The sequence below is a fragment of the Dama dama genome, chromosome 13, assembly GCF_033118175.1.
Source record: "Dama dama isolate Ldn47 chromosome 13, ASM3311817v1, whole genome shotgun sequence".
Taxonomy (NCBI): Eukaryota; Metazoa; Chordata; class Mammalia; order Artiodactyla; family Cervidae; genus Dama; species Dama dama.
Window position 1 is genome coordinate 55,328,169 of NC_083693.1, and position 21,113 is coordinate 55,349,281.

The 21,113-nt window shown below is 31.9% G+C and overlaps 1 protein-coding gene across 1 annotated transcript in view; it reads left to right on the forward strand.

Moving 5' to 3' along the window:
• The window catches only part of MIPOL1 (mirror-image polydactyly 1), a 259,816-nt gene that overhangs the window by 23,114 nt on the left and 215,589 nt on the right, over nucleotides 1–21,113 (forward strand). Inside the window, exons 2-3 of the mRNA XM_061159190.1 lie at nucleotides 7,215–7,293; nucleotides 15,089–15,159. Coding sequence (XP_061015173.1) covers nucleotides 7,215–7,293; nucleotides 15,089–15,159 — 150 coding nt within the window. The remainder of the gene's footprint in view (nucleotides 1–7,214; nucleotides 7,294–15,088; nucleotides 15,160–21,113) is intronic.

Below are 21,113 nucleotides of genomic sequence, written 5' to 3' on the forward strand. Positions count from 1 at the left end.
TGTGAAACACTGTACAATTGTTTTACTAAATATTAATTTTGTAAGTATTAATAATATTTTAAACTCAGTCATTTTGCTCTCTTGATATGTTTTAAAAAATAACTTTTCTGAAACAGATTTTTAGTGAACATATACTTCTAAATCCTAAGAAACTATGCTATGGTGAACAAAAGAGCTAGTACCATCCTTACATATACTTTGTAGTTGACATCTTATCATTTTAGATGCAGGAAGAATAAAATCATTGAAGGAAATTTCTCTATATAGTGGCTTCTTATATTTTTCTGTTTCATATTGTATTTTATTCTACATCAGTTATGGATTATCTACTTTAGGATCATAGTCTTATTACATGTTTTTTACTAACAGATGCATTTATTAAGAATGACTCTTAAGGAAGTTAAATGAGCTTTGGTAGGTCCTCAGATTAATGAAACTGATGACAGTGACTTTCTTGATATTGGATAGGGAATTAGAACTGTAAGCCTAACATTTGCTTTACTTTCTTCAAAGTTTTTGTTTCTAATAATTGTATTTTACAACCTACTTGCCTTTAACATTACTGTTTAAAAAGTGAAATACATAGTTTGCATGTTGCATACTGTCCACTGGGAATGATTAAGTGCTATAATTTTAGCAAATTGCATAGATAAACCTTATACTAATTATATGCATGAATTGTTATTTAGTATTTAAAGTATAAATTAACACAACATTGTAAATCAACTATATGTCAACAAAAAAAGGAAAAAAATTAATACTAAAAGTGTTCAAAAGCATAACTGCTATCATTAGAGTGTATTGATGTTATTTGTTAATGTCCCTATTACTACTTATTATTTAACTGTATAAACTATAGAGAATTATTAAGCAATTTTTTGGGTAAAATCTGTTAGCATTATGATATGTGATGAATTAAGAACTTATTGTTTTTACTTTATTTTAGAAGGACATTTTCTGACAGCTGTTCTTTTATTTGATTTCAAGTGGGTGCTCATACCAGTTGTCATTACAGATCCATGTAACTTGCTCTAATACTTTTTTACCTTTGATTTGCCAAGAACTTCAGTTGGTTGTATGGAAATGTAAGCCTTTGTGTGAAGGAGTGTGTCATTGCATCAGAACTTGGCAATCACATGAATCTTAAGAAAACATGCTGTTTGTTCCCTAGAGAAGCTATTCTATAAGATGACTTTGTTTTTATATTCTGTGCTAGATTAAGTGATTTAGTTTGGTTTGGCCTAGGGCAAAACGTTTCAGGTTATTTTAGAAAATCCTGTATCTGATTAAACTTCTGAAAATAATAACCAGTTTTAAAGTTTTTCTTTTTAAAATTTTATCAGTAGGCTATGCAATACAGGATTCATTCTCAAAGTATCATTTGTAACTGACAGTGAAAGCTGTTGCAGTGTTCCATCTGGTATATGCAGTGTTCCAGGTATATTTATTTGGCTATGTTGGGTCTTAGTTGTGTGAAAACCATATATTTGAAACATTAAATATTTATTTCCTTTTAATTTGACACCCTCCATGATATTAAATGATGTAAGTAACAAGTCTTTTTTTGATAGTAATTTCTATTATAAACTCTTAAATATTATAATCCTGAACACTACAACTGGTATAAATAGTCCCTAATTGAACATAGAAATGTGATTGTTTTTAAAAAAAGAAATGCTTAATTTTCAGGAAATTCATCCATTTAAAATTTTTCTATACTAAAATATTTCTACCATGTATTAGTAAATTAGAACTTTTCACTCTACGTAAACCAAGCAAGCAAACAGCCATGACAAAGTATAATTATAAAAGTTAATTAGTCTAATTATTTGTTCAGAGTTTCAAGGAAGTCATAAAGCTTTCTTTCAGTTCATTTTGAATCTCTCTGATGTAATGTGTCTTCTTTCAGAATTTCTTGTAAAATGCCAAGGTTATTAATAAATATTTCACTATTAAGTTAAAAAATAATGCATGCACATAGTAAAAAAAATCAGATTATACAGGTATGTATATATATATAGGTATATATATATATAGGTATATATAGATATAAAATGAAATAGAAATACTTCGCTCCCTCATTTTCTCAGTCTCTCTACCTCAACTCTTAGGCCCTTTCTTCAGAGTAACCACTGATAGTAGATTGCTATGTGTATCCTATTCAAGCATGTATGCATATATGAGTGTAATTTTACAGTTTTTTCTGTCTTTAATTTATCCATGTTCTGTACCTATGTTGTTTTAGCTAAACATTTATTTTGGGTAGGAAATTCATTTATCTTATCTATTTATTTTATATTTAATCCCTAGAACAGTTGATTGACAGATAACATATAGGTGCTTAACAGATGTTTGTTGAGAGAATCTTCACATCTTCTGTCCACCTGTCTGATCATCAGGTACACACCGAATACTTACTTACTGTTTGCCAAACACCCTTCTAAGGCTACAGATGAAAGACAAAAACAAGGGCTGTGCCTGAATGTAATTTCCACATACATCCTTGGTGGATATATATCGTAAACAATGAAGTAAAACCCAAACAGTTGGCTTCATGAAAGTAGTAGCACAGGTAATGTGATGAGAGAGGAGTTTCTACTTTAGACAGGATGGCCAGGCAAAACCTTTTGAAGAGATGGATTTTGAGCAAGGCCTAAATGATGGGGAAAAATGGTTTAGCAATCTAGAGAAGAGAAGTATAAAAGTTCTGAGGCAAGAATAAGCTTAGTGAGTTCAAGAAACAGAAAGAAGTTCAGAATGACTAGAGCATAAGTATTGTCTCATACCAAATAAATGTTGCTTCAGTGTGTATCTTTGTGCATAAAAATATGTCCTACATATTTTTAAAAGGCTAGTAGTAGACCTGAGGGATCAAAAAGTATATGCATTTAAAATCTTGATAGCTATGGCATCTGTCTACTTTTATCCTTTCTCCCTTTCCCTAAATCTTTTCTTGATTACCCAGGCTGTGGAAAACTTGGATTATCTGGAGCTGGTAGGGAGTGGGCTGTGATGTGAGATAGTGAAAGGAATTCTTTTCTGTGAGAGAACGTGAATATTTGAGAGACTTTTGTCTAGTAAGATGGAAATCCATCAGTAGAACATATGCATATATTGTATATGTTGAGTTACCTGATATAATATTTGGCTCTCAGAAATACACTACTCTTCTTTAGCCATTTAATGAAACCATCCCAGTGCAGAAATTATCAACATCTCAATCCAGAAAATCCAAAATTTGGCGTTGTTATAGTTGCATATAGTTTGTTATAGTTAGAAATGATTCTTAACTTTATACTCTGGATTCAAATTATACAAATTTGTGATTAAACTAAGGAGACATTATGAAAAAGGAAAGCTATTAATCAAAGTCAGCTGAACACTGTTGCCATGTGTGGTTTTTGTGGAGGAAAGTATACAGGTGTCTCCTATTTAAAATACGTTTTAAAAAATCCTGAATGTTGTTACTTTGAGGTGTGAAGTCCCATCTTTAAATGCTTTTCTATCCAAAAAGCATTGTTTCATTTTGAAGGATAAATGTCAGAATTACTCGTTCTTTTTTAGGCAGATTAGTAATTTTAGACTGGTCAAAGAACAAATTTTGTTTCATCAAGTGTTTTACTGCTGAGTAAACAAGGAGAGTCAAGTCCCATTTCAGAGCATGGAGATGTTTGTTTAATTTTTTTCAGTCTCCATTTTTTGATAGCATGAAAGTAGGAAATATAGGCAGATACATTCAAATTCCAGTGTAGTTAGAGGTGGTATGTGGTTTCCTTGACTATAAGTTGTTTTTTCTTTTTTCACTTATTCCAAGACTTAGAAACAACTTGAAGGAATGAGGTTAGGACTCTGATGGAGAAGATTTCATTTTAACACATGCTGATAAGATATGTTCTGTTATAGTAAATATTTTATTTTTCTTTTTTATGTGGGTAATTTTTTCCCACATTACTTAAAGATGAACTTCAGTTAGATTTTATTTTGTTGCTCAAACCTGGTAACATTAGTAATGTTAAAGCATTTAACATATTTTGTCTGTGATATAATGATTTAGCACTTGATTAAGAAGCCTAGTTTATGTATCTACTGTGAAATCATCCCACTAATTTTAACATGAAGATATAATTTCTGATTTAAACAAGTTCTTGATATCAATCTTTAAGGTGAGTGTGAGGAAGGGAATCAGAATCTTATTAGTCTTAATCCTTTGTCCTAAAATGAATAGATGTGTAAAATATGTTGCATGTTTACAAAAATCTTCTATTCTATTACAATATGTAGATCTATAAGTTGTAATTATTTGAATCATTAGAAATTCTAATTTTTGCTTGACAATATGCAAATGTGCCATTAAATCTGTTTTTTAAGATTTTTCCAGTTTAATGTCTGAATCCAAATTCATAAAGAGTTGGAAAAATGAGATGTCTGAGCTATAGGATTCACAGGGATTTCATATGAAGCCTATTTAATCAGGATAACACTGTTATTAATATTCATAATGTCAGCTGGAACACAAATGACAGACTATGGGGCCTAAAAATTTTACTTGGTGAATTTATTAAAAGTAGCTTAAAAAATTAATGAAATTGAAGTAAAGTTGGTGAATATGAAAATCTTGTGTTAGCAGAAAAAAAATCTCTATTAGAACTTTCTTTAAGACCATTTTGCATTGATGTCTTTTGACAGATTTCATTGGTACTTAAAGAAGAAAGATGCATGAATGGTCATTTAAGAGGATTTAAACACATTGGCACATTAATTTTTACATGAATAATAAGTACTTTCCAAAAGCAATTAACTTACAGTGTACAAGATATGAATTGAAAAATAAGACTGTGACATCAAGGGCAAAGCAAATGTGCTGTACATTTTAAACTTAGTGGCAGGACTTTTTAATATTTTGGTTTATTTTTATAGCTTGCATAGGCTGTGACTTAGATTATAGTTACTTTATTGCATTTGAAAGCATAGTAGAAAGAAATAATGTTCCCTCCCCGACTAAAAAAAATGGTACTGTTAAGCATTATCCCCTGCAAGAATCTATTGCATTTATTGGAGAATTAAACACTTGTTATACCATTGTTTATATTTGAGAATATATTCAATTTTGCAGAAAGTTAAAGGGATGATTCTGAATAGGCTTAGTGATACAAATACATATGTGTTAACACAGTCTTACTGATTATATCATGACTTGAATGTGTAATAAAAGTTTAGTATAAGAAGTTTAGTTGATATGAATCAGGTAGTATTCAAGTAAATTTGTCCTGAATGTTAGCCTAAAAAAGTAAAAAGTTGGGAATGGCTTAAGTAAAATGGGGTGTTTTATTTTGTGTACTGCTTGCTATTCTTTACGTTTTAAAATGTGCTTGTAATGATATTATACCAGTGCTGTAGGTCTTTTTTGTTGTTGTTGTTGGAGTTCATTGAAAACAATTAGTTTTAGACCATTTTGTGTAGTCACAGTAATACTGAGTGTTTAGTTTTATATCCATCAGAGATTATTTTTCTTATCCATTTTAGTACTTATAAAAACATAGCTTAAATCTCTAGCAGTCTAGTTAGGGTTTACCAATGAGAGAATATAGATGTTGGTCTGACAGTCCAAGAGGGAACTAGAAGTTTCACTTGCAGTAAGTGTCCTATATGAATGATGTAGTTCCATTAGATTATAGGAATTGCCTGGTATATTTTGGGACTCATATTCAGAACTTGAATGGAAAAATCACTAATTACTAGGATGTGAAGAAATTATCACAATAAGTCGTAAATGAAAATTTTTTGCTTATTGAATGAAATAAAGTTTACATATAAATTTATATATATGTATATATATATATTTTTTTCTTTTTAGTATCCTTTAAAAACTTATATTTTGGATTGGGGGAAATGTTTTGTTTTTGGCTCTGAAGTATTCACTTATATGCCCAGGAGAGGGCAGCATTTTACTATATCAGTCTCATAAAAGAATTAGCCCTACTTAGACTGTCAATGTTTCTTGTAATTACTCCCAGTATATTTGTTGCTTGCTTATGAATTAACTTGCATTTATGGAACTAAATCATTCCAATCATTTAATTACACCTGAGGAGCTGAACTATAATTGCTTGCTTCCAACTAGGATCTGATATGGCTTGAGCAGTATTAATTTGGTGTTTACTTTTCTGAGTGCTAAAAGCATTAAAATGATTGTGCAATGGGATTACATTTTACTAATTGCTGGCATTCATTAGCTGGGTAAATGATGAGGAAGAGTGACTGTATATCGCAAAGGGATAAAATTATGGTTTTAAATAGTATATTACTAAGCACATTAAGGCCTGTAAGGCATGTTTTAAAATACTCCAGAGGTTATTAAAGACTGTATTTTCTACATGTCTTGCTATATGAATCTCTTATTAAAAGACTGCAATTATTATTAACCTTTTTGGGCAATATGGAGGGAAATGGCTTCATTGACTGGAACATATTTCTTTGATATTAATAACTTCCTATATTTTCAGTTAATCCAAAAGTAAATGAGGAACTTAGAAAAAGATTGCCAACTCCAGATCAACATATTTAGAGAAAATTGGAATAGGAGAAGCTTGCTACAGCTTTATTTGAGGACTTTTTAAAGAACACAGAGTTCTAGCTGTGAGGTGACTCTAATTTTATTATTCTCTTTAAAAGCATGCAAAAAAGTGAACTTGCATAGCTTTGATCATATTTATTATGAAAACAAATGGAAGAGAAAAATATCAATAATTCCACAAGCTGAAGATAACCTTTTAAAAAATTAGAGTAGCATTTTAAAATTATACACTATGAAATATTTATGTGAAAATATACATTCAAATAAATAAGTTTGAAATTTTTGCTATAAACTTATGACAAATAGCGTAAAATTTTTATTTTTCTTAAATTGTTGAAGTTGTGTTAATAGTTGGAGAAGAGTTAAATTAAATAAACTGAATAGTTCCCTAATCAAAGGAGCAATGTCTAGACGCTTACCCTTGAACTGTATTTACTAAAATGTAAGTGTGAATGAAAGAGCTTTTTTTCCTGAGAAAAAAGATTTAATTTCACGTGTTGAAATATACAGTTAATTGTCCTATTATAAGTGTTTTAGAAAACCATTTATCCTGTAAATTCTCTGTTAAACAAAGGTAAGATTTAGGTGTGTTCTGATATATTGTTTTAAGTTTATTTATCTAGAGTTGGCTTTATTTTAGCCTCAAATCTTGGCGCAAAAACCAGAGACGTTGCCAGAGCAAACAAGAACAGAAGTGCAAATGGAGGACTGGTCCAAAGGTAAGGACTTTTAAGGTATTAATACCATACCCCAGGTGATGTGCTACTTTAAGGCACTGAATGAAGTATGTTTGTTCTAACCAGTGTATTAGACAGAAGCAGATAAGCACAAGTATACATGCGTGCATGCACACACGCAAGGCAGGAAGTATACACAAAAGACCCACATTCTGCAGAAGAGACACAAGGAGAAAGAGAAAAGGGCACAGAGCAAGAGATACTGAAAGAGAAAAAGGAAGGCAGACACACACGCACAAAGTGATAGAGGAGATTGGGAGAACGACTAGCAGAGAAATGCACACAGAGAGGTCATTGCGGAGAAAGAAACCCAAACAGAGAAAGGAGACAGACATAGGAAGGAGATGGTAAACTCAATGAAAAAGACGCAGATACACATACAGAGGTACACAGAGAGAGACGCAGGCGTGGATACACACAAAAAGACTCACACCTCGAGACTCATAGGAGAGAAATAGCAGAGTAAGAGAAACACAATGAGGAGACAGACATACTGTGACCGAGAGAGAGGGGCTGGGGGGGGACGGGAAAGAGACACCCCGCGAGAGGGGGGCACTGTGTGCACGCAGACACTCTCAGAAGGAGACAGAGATGAGACCCAACGTGAAAGAGGGAGAAGATGCACACACTGCAGAGATGGACAGACATTATGGAGAGGAGACACACATACCCAGAAAAACAAAGACACATCCAGGCACAGAGACACTTGTACACCAAAAGACACTCAGAGACAACCACAGAGAAACAGTCAAAGGGGGACTCTCCCTAAAGAGACAGAGCCACAGACACTGGCAGAGATGTACAGACGAAAGCGGAAGAAACACTTCAAAAAAGAGACAGAGACGTGAACACAGTCAGAGACAAGGAGAGAAACAGAGAGAAAAGCACAGATACGCACAGGCAGAGGGAGAGAGCGGTCAGAGAGAAATACAGTTTGAAAGACAGACAGACAAAGAGGTGTCCTGCCAAAGGGAGAAAGAGTGGAAGGATGGATGGATGGATGGATGGATGGGTGGATAGGTCCAAACGTAGGGAGATAAGTAGAGGACACCCATCTGTGTGGAGAGCAAGGTAGAACAAGCGCCACACAGACAGGTTTTAAAAATGTTTGGTTTTTATTTGAGGTCTTTTACACTAAATCTGGATATAGTTGCAGATCTGAAATCCTTGGATAACAAATCATTCTGAACATAGTATGACGTATAGTTGAAAACTTGAAATTTTATGTTCGTCATTTTTATGTCCTCTAAATTTTTACAAATAGAATTATTATCGAAACATTGCACACATCTCTCTTTCCCCTCTCCTTCAACAGGGCTTTCTTCACCATTTATCAACCACACTGTTAGCTCTTTCAGAAGGTTAAAGGCCATTTGAGGGAACTCTTCTGTCATCCTTGAACTAAATCAGTTAATAGCTACATGTTCTTTTGAGATACAGAAAGATGCTGCACTGAGTATATCTTTTTTGATTTCTCCATTTGTTTTTGATTTTTATACTGTTATCAGTTTTCTTGTCATTTATGCGTACCATAAGTAACCTTTCTCTTATTTGTGATTCCAGGCTACTGTCCTGAATTTAGAATCCAGGTAACAGATTACATTGTGTATAAAGGAATAGCAAGTAATATCTGAGTAATGTATATAGTTAAAGGTTTTAATGAAAAGTTAATAGCTTTTAGTGGAAGGATTTTGTGGCACTTGATTTTAGTCTACTCTCTTTATATTCAAGTTGTGATAATGATGTATTGGTGTGAAGCAGGAAACTATTTGTTGTAGCTGTTTTTATTCATTTATGCAGATAAGCAGGCAAACACTCTTGAAAAACTCAAAGCAGTTCTTACTCAATGTATGTGCAAAATAAGAAAAGAGGAAGTAAATAACAATGCCCTTCTTGCTTTTGTTCCCTGTTCAAGCCATGTGGTTCACATTATAGACCAAAGGATCTTTAAGGAGCCAAAGGAATTATTTTTAATATTTCTAAAGAGTAGGGGCTGTAGAGGAAATACTTCTCACAAATGTGGAACAACCAGGAGAAATGTTAAGGAAGGGAACTGCTGAAGGAAGCTCTAGGACACTTGTGGAGAGGAAGGTTTTAGGGCTGAAGACAGATGCATAAATAGTTTGCAGAAGGCACAGACTGCAGGAGACGTGACTGAAACATCATTAAGAAAATTTGCATTTTTACAGACATTTTTTGGACACTGAAAATAGGACTAAGACATTCCTTAAGGACCTATTAATGAAACATTATTAACAAATAAAGTTAAACAGGTAAATGGAGTGTCTTTTGAGTTTTGTGATAACCGATACATTTAAACACACGGTTACTTCTTTGTTATCAAGGTTCATGGGATTTTTCATACAGCACAGATTGCTTCAAAGCTCTGTCTAACACAAATGTTCATGGGCTATTCTTAGAGTTATTTTATTTAAAGTTATCTTAATTTTTAAGGAAAAGGAGCTAATTAAAAACTTTTATTACACTTTGTATCATCCTACAAGTTTCATTATAAGGAATGCTGAAGTGGGTTTCTTTTTCTAGCTTTATTTTAGAAACATTGCTGAAATATTTGACATTAAAGATTTGATAAGGTAAACAATGTTAACAGGGGAAACGATTTACATTTTTCTTGAGTTTTATCATTATTCTCAGTTTAGAAAATGTAAAGCTGAGGTTGATAGGTAGGGTAAGTGAAGACATCTATAAACTGTACAGGTTTCTTTGGGTAGTTTGAAAAAAAAAAACAACCCAGCCCTGAATGAATGAAATTTTAGGTTGCGGAAGCAATAGGTGACAACATTTGTGTGTTATCTAGTGAACATTGGTAACATCTTCTGGCTTACTTAAGAGGTAATGATGTTTTGTCCTTTCATGAAAGCTTTCTCTTTTTCAATATTCCTTTTTCCTCCCTGCTTTTGAAGAAAAAAAATGAAATGGCACAGTCAAAGAGCATATGTAAAGTTAACCCTCAGAAAGAACCAGTTTACTATATGATTGATTGTTTAGCCTGTCTTAAGCATTTACTTATTATTTACTTAACAATGTAAGAAAAAAGTCTTGAGGATCAGAAATCTCTGATGAGTAATTATTGGGAATAGTGTGATAAATTACTGGATAGTTCTTAAATTTTGGTGATTTTTATTAAATTAGCAGAAACACGGTTGTTTTATAGTGCACAACAGTCTGTTGGAAATAATTTTAAGTGTGGTTTATGAGTAAACATGGTGCATATATACCTACAATAATGATAAAAATGAGGTCTGGATACCAGTTAAATTTAGAATATTGTTAAACTTGTTTAAATTTAGAACCTTTAGGGGTCAGTGTTCCCTAAGAAAGGTTAAAGAAGGTTATTGTGCCTACCCAAATTAAACACTGTCTGCTATGTTTTAAATATTTCTTACCAATTGAGGGTAAGAAATGGTAGGAATCATACAGCTTGAAGAATCTTTAGACAAAAACCTTTCAATTTCATGAGTTTCTTGAATATTTTTAGGTTTAATATTTTAGGAGTTATATTTAATATTTGTTTTATACACAGAGTAGTTATTTTCACTTATGTATTATCTCAATTTAAATGTGAAGCACATTTTAAAAACTATTTTAAGCATAGTTTAAAAAAGTGAGCATAATTCTAAATCATTGTCTCAATTGAAAGGAGTTGAAAGCCTTCTGAAACTGCTTGTATCAACAGAGTTCTTACATGTTGCAGTTTATTGGAGGTTAGCAAATATTTTTAAAAATCTTATCTTGCTGCTCTAAGTAAAAAGCAACTGTCTTCCTTATATGTAAAGAGGACATAATTTTGTTACCATGATTTTTGTGGGTTTTTTTTATCAAATAACAAAGACTAAAACCTAGCAAAAGGTAACTTATAAGTAGTTTGTTAGTTTCTTCTTGAGTCGGAATACTGTTTAACTTTGCTTGGCATTTGGAACCTGTGTGCCACCTTCAACCTCTTTTATTATTGGTTCTTTTATCTTTCTCTCTTTTTGCAAAGTATGTGTTCTTTTTACTTTTTGCCCATATAGTGTTCTGTAACCGAATTACATCTAAAACTATTGTATGATTTGCAAGCATTTTATAAGAGTAAACATCTATAGAAAAACAACCCGGATGCTTTTAAATGTCTCTGATCGTTATGATAAAAATAGTAGAATTTCATATCATCTTCATAAACTGTTTTGAAGTAGAGAGGAAGGAAACAGCAACTTATGTAAAGTGGACATCCATTTCTACCAGCAAGATAGCTGGTAGGAAAAAATGGATTCCCTAGACATTATGATTAGACACTCCTTGAAATTCAAGGTTTTGGAACTGTCTACATAATTATTTATTCTGTATTGAATTACAGGATATGAATTGTACTTAATAATTGGCATTCTAGTTAGTAATGATTTATTTTCCTTGAATGAGTAGCACAATTTGTTTTTATTAGTTTTGTTTTTGTTTAAATTTAAAGGAAAATTACACTGGGAAACCAATGCATTTAATAATTTCAATAATATGTTATAGTAGAAAGAATGTAGGTTTTGGAACTAGATAGACCTGTGTTTTAATTTTTCAATCCTCTACTGACTACCTACCTGGATTTAAGTGGAAGTTTCATAATAATTTTCAAGCCATAGTTTTCTTGTTTATGGAACAGGGAGATACTTCCTTTTGGAGAGTTTGGAAGATGAGATATTGTGTATGTAAAAGCCCTACTACAATACCTGAAATAGGAAACAAGTTTAACATGAATTTCATATACCCAAAAAATTATTTTCAATAATGTGGTGGTAGTAATGGTCTTTACAGATGCTTAAAAAAATAGATTGTTGACATATTTTATAGGGCCTAGGTAAGTGGTGGTGGTTGCATCATTGTTCTTCCACCCAGCTGTGAAAGATAGTCTATAAAAAAGTTTCAAAAGTATTAAGAACACAAATAATAGTATTTGAAATGGTTATTATTAGTTTTATGGGAAGTTATTCTCTTTAGATATAATATTCACAATATCAAAAACTTGATATTTTTCAAAGTAGTATAGTTTATATTTAGTATATTTATATTTTGTAGAATAGAATATAAAATCAATAATAATCGTTTAGGATAAAATCTAATTGTGTCTGTATTGAAATCCCAGTTGCAGTAATAATCTTCACACTAGTGACATCATACAATTTGCCTTTTCCTTTTGACAAGTGTGAATATAAGAATGCATTTCTAATTTTTGTTTTGCCATAGAAGGGTTAAAAAAACAGCTTGTCAAGGTCTGCCTAAATTTACTATTTATCTCCATAGGTTCTAACTTAATAGAGTTCTGGTGGTTTCTTACACATGACCATTGAGAATATTTGAGAGTGGTTTTAGGACTGCTGGCAGCAAGCCAACAAGGATTGATTCATTTCCAGAGGAAATGCTAAGATACCCTTAAAAGCATGATTGAGGTTATACCCTTTTAGAAAAAAAATAATTTCTTTTTTTTTAAAAATAAGTTTATAAAAATAAATGAGATTCTGAGTGTCTTTATTTTTTAGGGTTGATTTGAATGATTCTGTCACGATTCCTGGCCTCATTAGAAAAATGTAATGGAAAACCAAAAAATTTTTATAAGGGCAACTTAGTCTAGCTGGTTATATAGTTTGTTATAAACCGTGTTTGGGGATTTATCACTTCTGCTGTTAGTAATTCACATTTATGAATTTCTGTCATGTATATTTTTTACTTTTGTGGGCAGTTTTTTAAAAAGACTTTATTTTGTAGAACAGCTTTGGGTTCTCAGCAAAACTGAGCAAAAAGTACAGAGTTCCCATTGCAGCCCTACTCCCTAACCCCACACAAGAACAACGAGTATAGTGGTATATTTGCTACAGTTGATGAACCTGCCCATAAATTCTTAATGAGGGAAAATTTTGGGAGATAGTAGGACTTTTTCTTTTCTTTCTTCTTTTTTTCAAAACTAAATTTAGAATCTTTTATATCAGTTCAGCCTATATTCTTCACATGGAATTCTTATTACCCTTTCAGTCCTTCATTTTGTAAAAATGATAATTACTAAGAAGACTAAGCATGAAAAATGGTAAATTTCTTTTTTAATAGGACTACTTCTCCATTTCTATGCTATTAGTATGATCCTCTCTTTTTACACCTTGGGACTATTTCTTTGATTTAAGGAAATGCAATTCTACTTTCAATGAGATGTTTTAAATATATTTGTGACCATGAAAATACATCTTTTTGAAATAGAAAAAAACTACTTGAATTTTTCAAAAGTTTTTGGTTTTGTTTTAAGTTCTCTGTTAAGATTCTGAGCTCTTTGATAAAATTCCTCTTTCTTTTCTGGTTAGAGCCCTTTCATGCCAGAGCACTTCCTGGAACACATATTTATGACCCAAATCTCAATATAATGTTATTGAATCTTAAATTTTTTAGAAATTGGAATTTCAGTGGATCATACTTAAGATCATTATTATGGTCTCCATAGTGGCTGCATTTGTCACCTTAGCATGATTACTATAAAGTCCTGAGTGTGCATTGGCATTTTGTTGATTTTGTTGATCTGAATCAATATACAGTGGTGTATAGACTGAATTTATGACCATTTACACAGTTGGTTCAGGTTGACTGACTGTTTGTAGAGTAGGACTGATGTGACTACATTTACTCACTGTTTTTGGTTGTAAATACATCTGGAAGTTGAATATAAAATTTGAGGTTTAGTATGTGTATATATTGGTGCTTTAATCAAAACTACCTGTCATGTAAGACATCATTATCTTCTGGGAGGAAGTTTCAGATACAAATTTTCTTCATGTTTTGCCTTTTGTGATTTCGATTTTTCTTGGGGAATAAAAAACAAATTTAGAAAATCAAGCAATAAAATTTTGAAATTGGTTGCATAGATTATTTCATAGTCTGAATGATTGAATTAAAAATTCTAATCTGTAGCTTTCTGGTGAAATTGATAATTTTTGCCAAATGGTATAATTGTGCTGACAAGATATAAGGTAAAAGTAATTATTTCAGAAAATTATATTTTGACTTCTTTTTTAATTTATTTTGTCTTCTTCACATATTGAAACTTTTCTGTGCTTTAAAATCAGGATGCTAGTGAATGAAAAGCTAAAAGTAATCCATTCACATTGATAAAATTATACTTGTATAGATACTGAATATGTTAGTTTTTGCAAATTAAATATATTTTAAGTTAAAAATCAAATACTCTTTTTTAATAGTTTCACTGGCTATACTTAATGTGATGTACTCTAAAACATGGTAACATTCTTTGATTTTGAGTTTAGAAATATAATCAAAATTAAGCAAAAAATACTCTTATTTCCTTCCTTAATTAATATCCTGTTTAAGTTTTATCCTCTCTGTTTCAGATTAATTTTCAGATTAATGTTGATCCCTAACAGATTAGGATAGGTAAGGTTTATTTAGCCTTAGTTTCCTTGAATCCACAACATGTATCGGAGGAAATTTGATAGGAAGAGCAGGAGAAATTCTTAGTTCTGAAAGAATCAGGATTGTGTATAAATTCTAGCATTTTGAGTATGGAATACAGAATATTTTGTATCCTTTCCATGGATTAAATTAAGTGTAAAGAATTTACAAATTTCAAGGAATTCCTATTTTAAGTAGATAAAATGATTTTTGAATCTTCATCAGGAAACCAAATGTTGCAGAATTTGGAGTCACTGAAGCCTTCTATTCAATTGCTTTTAAGAGTTCAAAGTTAAAAAGAGTAATGATTTCAATTCAACAAATCTGATTTTTTTCCTTTCAGAAACCTTCATTGTCTATATTTTATAATCAGTTGGTATATTTCAGCATCAGGACAATGCTGCATTAGTCCAGGTAAGAAGAGCGAAGACAAAACAAAAATTTTCATTAAAGAAGAAGTCCTTGATCTCCTGAGAATGCAGTGCAGACTAGCATCGGAGACTTCCTCTGCATTTTTAATAGACCATTGGTCTCTAATAGGTTCTATATTGGTCCTTCCTTACCTTTTTCTTTTTTAAAAGTCTCTGCCTCTTGCCACAGTCATTTGAAATGAATAGATTATATACATAGATAATTTTTACTTTTCTCAGGCTTTTTTTGTCTCGGGTATTTTGTCTCAGGCTTTTTTAAAAGTTAAAAAATGCTAACAAGATGGTGATGATGATGTACATTAGTATAGTAGTCACAGTTGATTAATAAAATGAGAGTCCCTACCTTTTCCTTTTGTTCCCTCCCCCACCAAACAAATGGTGAATTTGAATAAAACATACATAATTTGCATAGAAAGTTATGTAATGATGCCATATAGAGTGTAATGATTTCCTAAAACCTTGTATTTAAAGTAACCTGAATTACAATGAGAGATAAACAGAATATTTACCCATCCCTTATGAGCTGCTGCTGATATGTAAATTTATTCTTCTACTTTGCACAAATATACTTTTGAGCTACTGCTTAAACACTTTGAGGTCCTTAGTCAAACAGTTTTAATGATGCCTCCGATATTATGAAAGTGTGACATTTGATGAATGTCTCATATAGTTTTGATATCTAGGCACATGTCAACAAAAAAAATGAACATTGGTTTGTCATGCAACACCTAGATAATTTATAATTTTACTGTTTATATCCATCTTGACATTTTTTATCTGCCAAAGGCAGGTTTCATTTGGAATCTTAATCTGAGATTTATTTGGTGGATCTGGAAATCATAGCTAGGGTTCCCACAGGAAATGGTCCATCTACCAACAGATTAAATGGCAGTCCTGCAGTTGTTAGGGGAGCTCTGCATTTAACACACATGCATACTCATTCAGTCAGCACTGGGGAGAAAAATTAAAGTAGTAACCCAGGTTTAGGAACAATGTAGCTAAAAAGTCCCATATTTGCTGAATGACAAAGGGTTATATAGCAGCATTTCATTTTATTATTCGTGCTTGAATTTCTTGTTTGCTCTGTTGAGTCTGCTGACGAATACTAATAAATGCCTGCAACAATCCAGACGAGAGATGCCTGGCAACAAAGCTATGCGGTGGACCTCCCTGATCTTCTCCAGTTCACAACCTGACCTTTTGAAAAATTGGCTGGGCTAAGCTGCAGAATTTGGGTGTAATGGTTATTGTTAACTCCAGCTTTAGGATTTATTAATTTGTGTGATCAAGACTTACCTATACTTCAAAGTTTCAAAAGACCAAATACAATCATCCATCCATTAGAACTAACATTGTGTTTCAGTGATTTCCACTTAGTATCTGACTGGTGATTCTCCTATTTTATTTTCCAAATCTAAAGATGATCTTAAATAAAATGAAAGGCACATGTAAAGAAATCATTTTTCCTCCTCTTTACAATTGCTATTAAAAAGGTTACCTTCCATAAATGCTTTATGGAATTGTTGAATTCATAGACAATTAGTATGTGTTCATACTTAGCCAAGAAAAAATATATAATTAAGAAACCCATTTTACTTGCAGTGGTAGAAATGTAAGACTTACCTAGTTGATTCATATATTTAATTACTTTATATAAATTATTCCTAGGAAAAATTGAAAAGGTTGAACAGATTAGAAATATAGTAAGTAGCCAAATAGTTCATATCACTGGGGAAGAAAGAGAATATAGAGTACTATTCTGCTAGTTAATCTAATTTTAGGATAGTTTTCACAATCATTTTAGCTTAAATAATATTTGCAATGGTTTAAGTAGGATGATATAATTTTTACAAAGTTTTAATTTATGTGATAGTTTCATAAGTTAGGTAGTGTAAGCTTTAGGTAATTATACTGTACTGTGTTCATGGTCTTCATATGGTGAAAAATGTTAAAATTTAAAAGCTGAATAGAACAGTTTTTACAGAAATGTGTTGAATGAATATCAATGTGTTCATGACTGTTTCAGGATTGAAACAGAAACTTTAAAAAATTTGTTTAGTACCACCACTTCAATAGCTTTTTTAAATAATAAAAAGCAAAAATTCCAGCAAGGTGGTTTATATGTCTAGTCATTGGATAATTTGAAATGTGGTATACTAAGCCATTGAATTGTCTTAATCAAAGATGAAATAACCTCACTAGTTCTTTTTGACATGTTTATTTAGAGATACAACCATGTAATGGAATGAAAGGACATAGTTTATTTTGAATTCATGTCCAGATGAACGAATTATGTGCCATTCCTAGGTTTCATGATTTTTCAGGTTAATAAACTTTTATGAAGCCTTATTTTAAAATCTTAGAGTTATGTCCAGCCTCTCCCCCATCATATGTTTTTGACTTCTCCTCGGTATATATGGTACACCTTATTAGAATTAGAATTAGAATTACTGTGCTTTTCAACATAATAGCCAATGGCTATTGAATGCTTGAAATATGAGCAAGTAGAATACAGAACAATGAAAATTAAAGTTATAGTATTTTCTTCTTCTTCTTCATAAGGCTGGTTAAGCCAAAAAATAAATTGAAAACGCCCCGAGAGAGTATACAATATGCAGGTAACAAGTTTGCAGTTGTTAAGCCAAAGATCCAGAAGTTACCTAATTTCTTGTGACTCCTAAATTAGAATCTCTGAAGAATAAGTACCTGTGATCTATTACCTGTGGCCCTGATCATATCTAATTTCATGTGCCAGTATAGTCGTGTTCAAATTATGTTACAGAAACATGTTATTTAAATTCCTTATCTTCCTGTTGTGGGAGTGAATTTACAGAAATATCCTCTTAATTTTCTTGCTATGAGATGGAATTTTCTTTCAGGATCTTTTTCCTAATTGTCAGGATTTCTGAATTTTGAAGTTCTGTTATTTTTGTAATTTTTCAGCTTTGTAATCTTATACAAACTTTATTAAACCATTATGTATTAACTACAAGTTGTAATTAAGCTTGTTAAGTATTTTCTCTTTTTTGTATGTATCTCATTGAACAAAGTAGCATTTTATTTATTTTCCACGTTCATGTCTTTTGATCTTAATAGAAATTTTTTTCTCAATTGTATTTTTATGTATTCTTACTACAGTTTAATAAGAAAATATTTTGCTTTTAGCCAACTAGATACTTGCAAATAATAATAGCTAAATTTTATTGAGTGTGTTTTCTATGCTGATACTTCTCCAAGAGATTATATAATTTAAGTAATTTAATTCTCATAATAACCTTTTGAGGTAGGTGCCTTTTTGTGTGTGCTTTTTACTGATAGGGAAATTGATGAGAGGTTTATTAGTTTGGTAAAGGTCAGACAGCTATGTTGTAGAGCTGGAATTCAAACCCTGCGGTCTGTCTTCAGAGCCCATGCACTTTGGTTTTGCTTGGAAACTCTAAATACACCAATATTCTACTTGGAAGGTCTGAACTTTGCTCTTGTACTCACTCATGTTAAGTGGAGCTACTATAATATGGCAGAAGTTTCTGATGTCTTTCTTTTATGTTTGGGGAGAGAAAAGCTCATATATGCATCTATGTGGAAAACTAATCACCCCCCACACATAAGAGGGAGCAAATAAGTCCGAAGTATTTAGTAAAGGGAGTAAAGAGTATTTGTACGCATATACAGATAGATGATCTACATGTAACTTAGTTAAGGAATTGGTAGAAGTTATTAGGGGCTATGTTGAAACTAATGTTTGTTTAGAAAAATTCTTAACCATTGGAAAAAAGACATATTCTGTTTAAAATGTGGGACTATAGTAATTCCATCATGAAATCAAATTTACACTTATTCAACAGTAAAAAAAAATTATCATTTTGATGTTTTTACATAATGTAGTGACAGTATACAAAAGAAAGAAGCAATAAACATGAGATTTTCATTCTTTTTATATTTATAAAATCTAATGCTACAATCAAAGTAACAACCTTTTCAAAAAAAGAAAGATGGAGTATAAAGAAGTGATGACCAGTTATGTTAGCAAGTGTCAGACAACACAATTACAAATTGCTTCTTTTATGGTTCATTTTAGATAGCCAGTGCCCTTGAGTAGCACCTGCATGTGAAGGAGCAAGAAATACATTTATTTGAATGCACTTGCCTGTTACACTTCCATCCTTTTCTCTTTTCTGCCACTGAGCTCTCAGGTACCTGTGATGTTGCTATTCTGAGTAACCCCTGTAAGATCCCTAGAGACAATTCTAGCTCAGCCACTCTGAAGAAACAGCTCTGTAAACAGTATTGACCCCCCAGGGGACCATCAAATCCATTTACACAGATACCAGTTGTCACAAACTATTTACAAAGCCAGACAGGACCAGAATTTCCCAGCCTCTAAGAATCCCTATTTGATTCTAACTGCCTCCTCACTTCTGTATAGTAGTTGTGAAGTAACAGTTATTTTTGGCCCTGAGTTACGATTTCTTGGATGGCGTCAATGCAACTGAGTATATCATACATTAATGTATAATTGTCTGGAGAACTGGTGTCAAAGGGGGTCTCAAAGCATTCTTTTCTAGGTTAGGAGATAGTATGATGCTGTTAATTTTCTAGACTAAGGAGTTGAGAATGTGATAGCAACACTAACATTGAAATGGTTGACAATATCGATACCTCCAGCGATAAGGGGAGAATTTGTTAGATCATGAAAATGATCCACTGAAACAATATGAAAGTCACTAGAAAGATACAGGGTCTTCACACCATGTAATACCACCAGCCATGGCACATAAGAGTTTTAAGAAGCTGTTACTAAATTCACCCAGTTTGCCCAGATGAATAAACTGGCTCTAACTATAGCAGTAGGTGGCATTTGAAGCGTACTGAGTAATAATATTCTATAACATTATTTTCAATAGTGACAGGTTTACATGGCAGTGATTACATTAGATAGCGTGTAAAAATATTGTATTGTAAAAATTGGAGAATAGATTTGTTTTAAGTAGTTAAAATTCAAACGTCCAATTAATACAGCATGCCCACAGAAGAGCAAATAAATAAAGGGATTTATTAGTCATCACAAAAAGCTTTGTGTTGTTTGAGGAAAGTGAGATTTCATAGACATGAATTATGAAGAAAAGATTGGTAACATTAAGTTCATACGAAGAAATGAATTTAAATAGTTTTTAATTCTGTTAGTCCTAATGATGGAACAGTTGACAATGATGTTGATTCAACACTGAAGCAAATTATTAAAGAAAGTTATAGAGTTTCCATTTCAGACCATGAGAGAGAGAGAGAGAGAGAGAGGCATCAACAGAATAGAGTGTTTTCATCTGCCTAGAGGTAAATTTGAATCGGAAGTGAGTTCTTTTAAACATTTATCTCATCTTTCTACTTGAGTAGTGTATGAAACAGACCCATAACTTCACTATTGCTGCACTTTATTGATAAATTGCTAATTCAGTATTTTTTTTCAAGTGATGGGGGTAAGACAGCATCTCAACTAAACTTTTTGGTAGCATCATCCTGTTAGTACTTGGTAAAAGTTTTTCTGTTGGGCCTGCAGAGCTTAGGAAAAGTAACTGAAGACTGAATTAAAGTAACTAAATGCAATTTTCTCTTGGTTGGTGAAGGTATTAACTCAGAAATTGAATTTAAGTTGAGCTTTGAATAAGGTAAAGAAAATTTGGTAAAATGAAGTATGGTACAGCCCCATTTTAATATTTGACCTGAAAAGTCAAAGTGAATCATGCCTGCAACTTCCTTTGAAATGTTTCAGAAAAAAAAAAAATGTGTAGGTAGACTGACACAGAATAAATAATAAAGCAAGTGTGGTAAAATGTTAACATTTGAGGAATCTGCATGAAGGTTATGTAGGAACCCTTTGTACTATATTTGCAACATTTTTATAAGACTGGAATTATTTCAAAGTAGAAAGGTAGAAAGAGA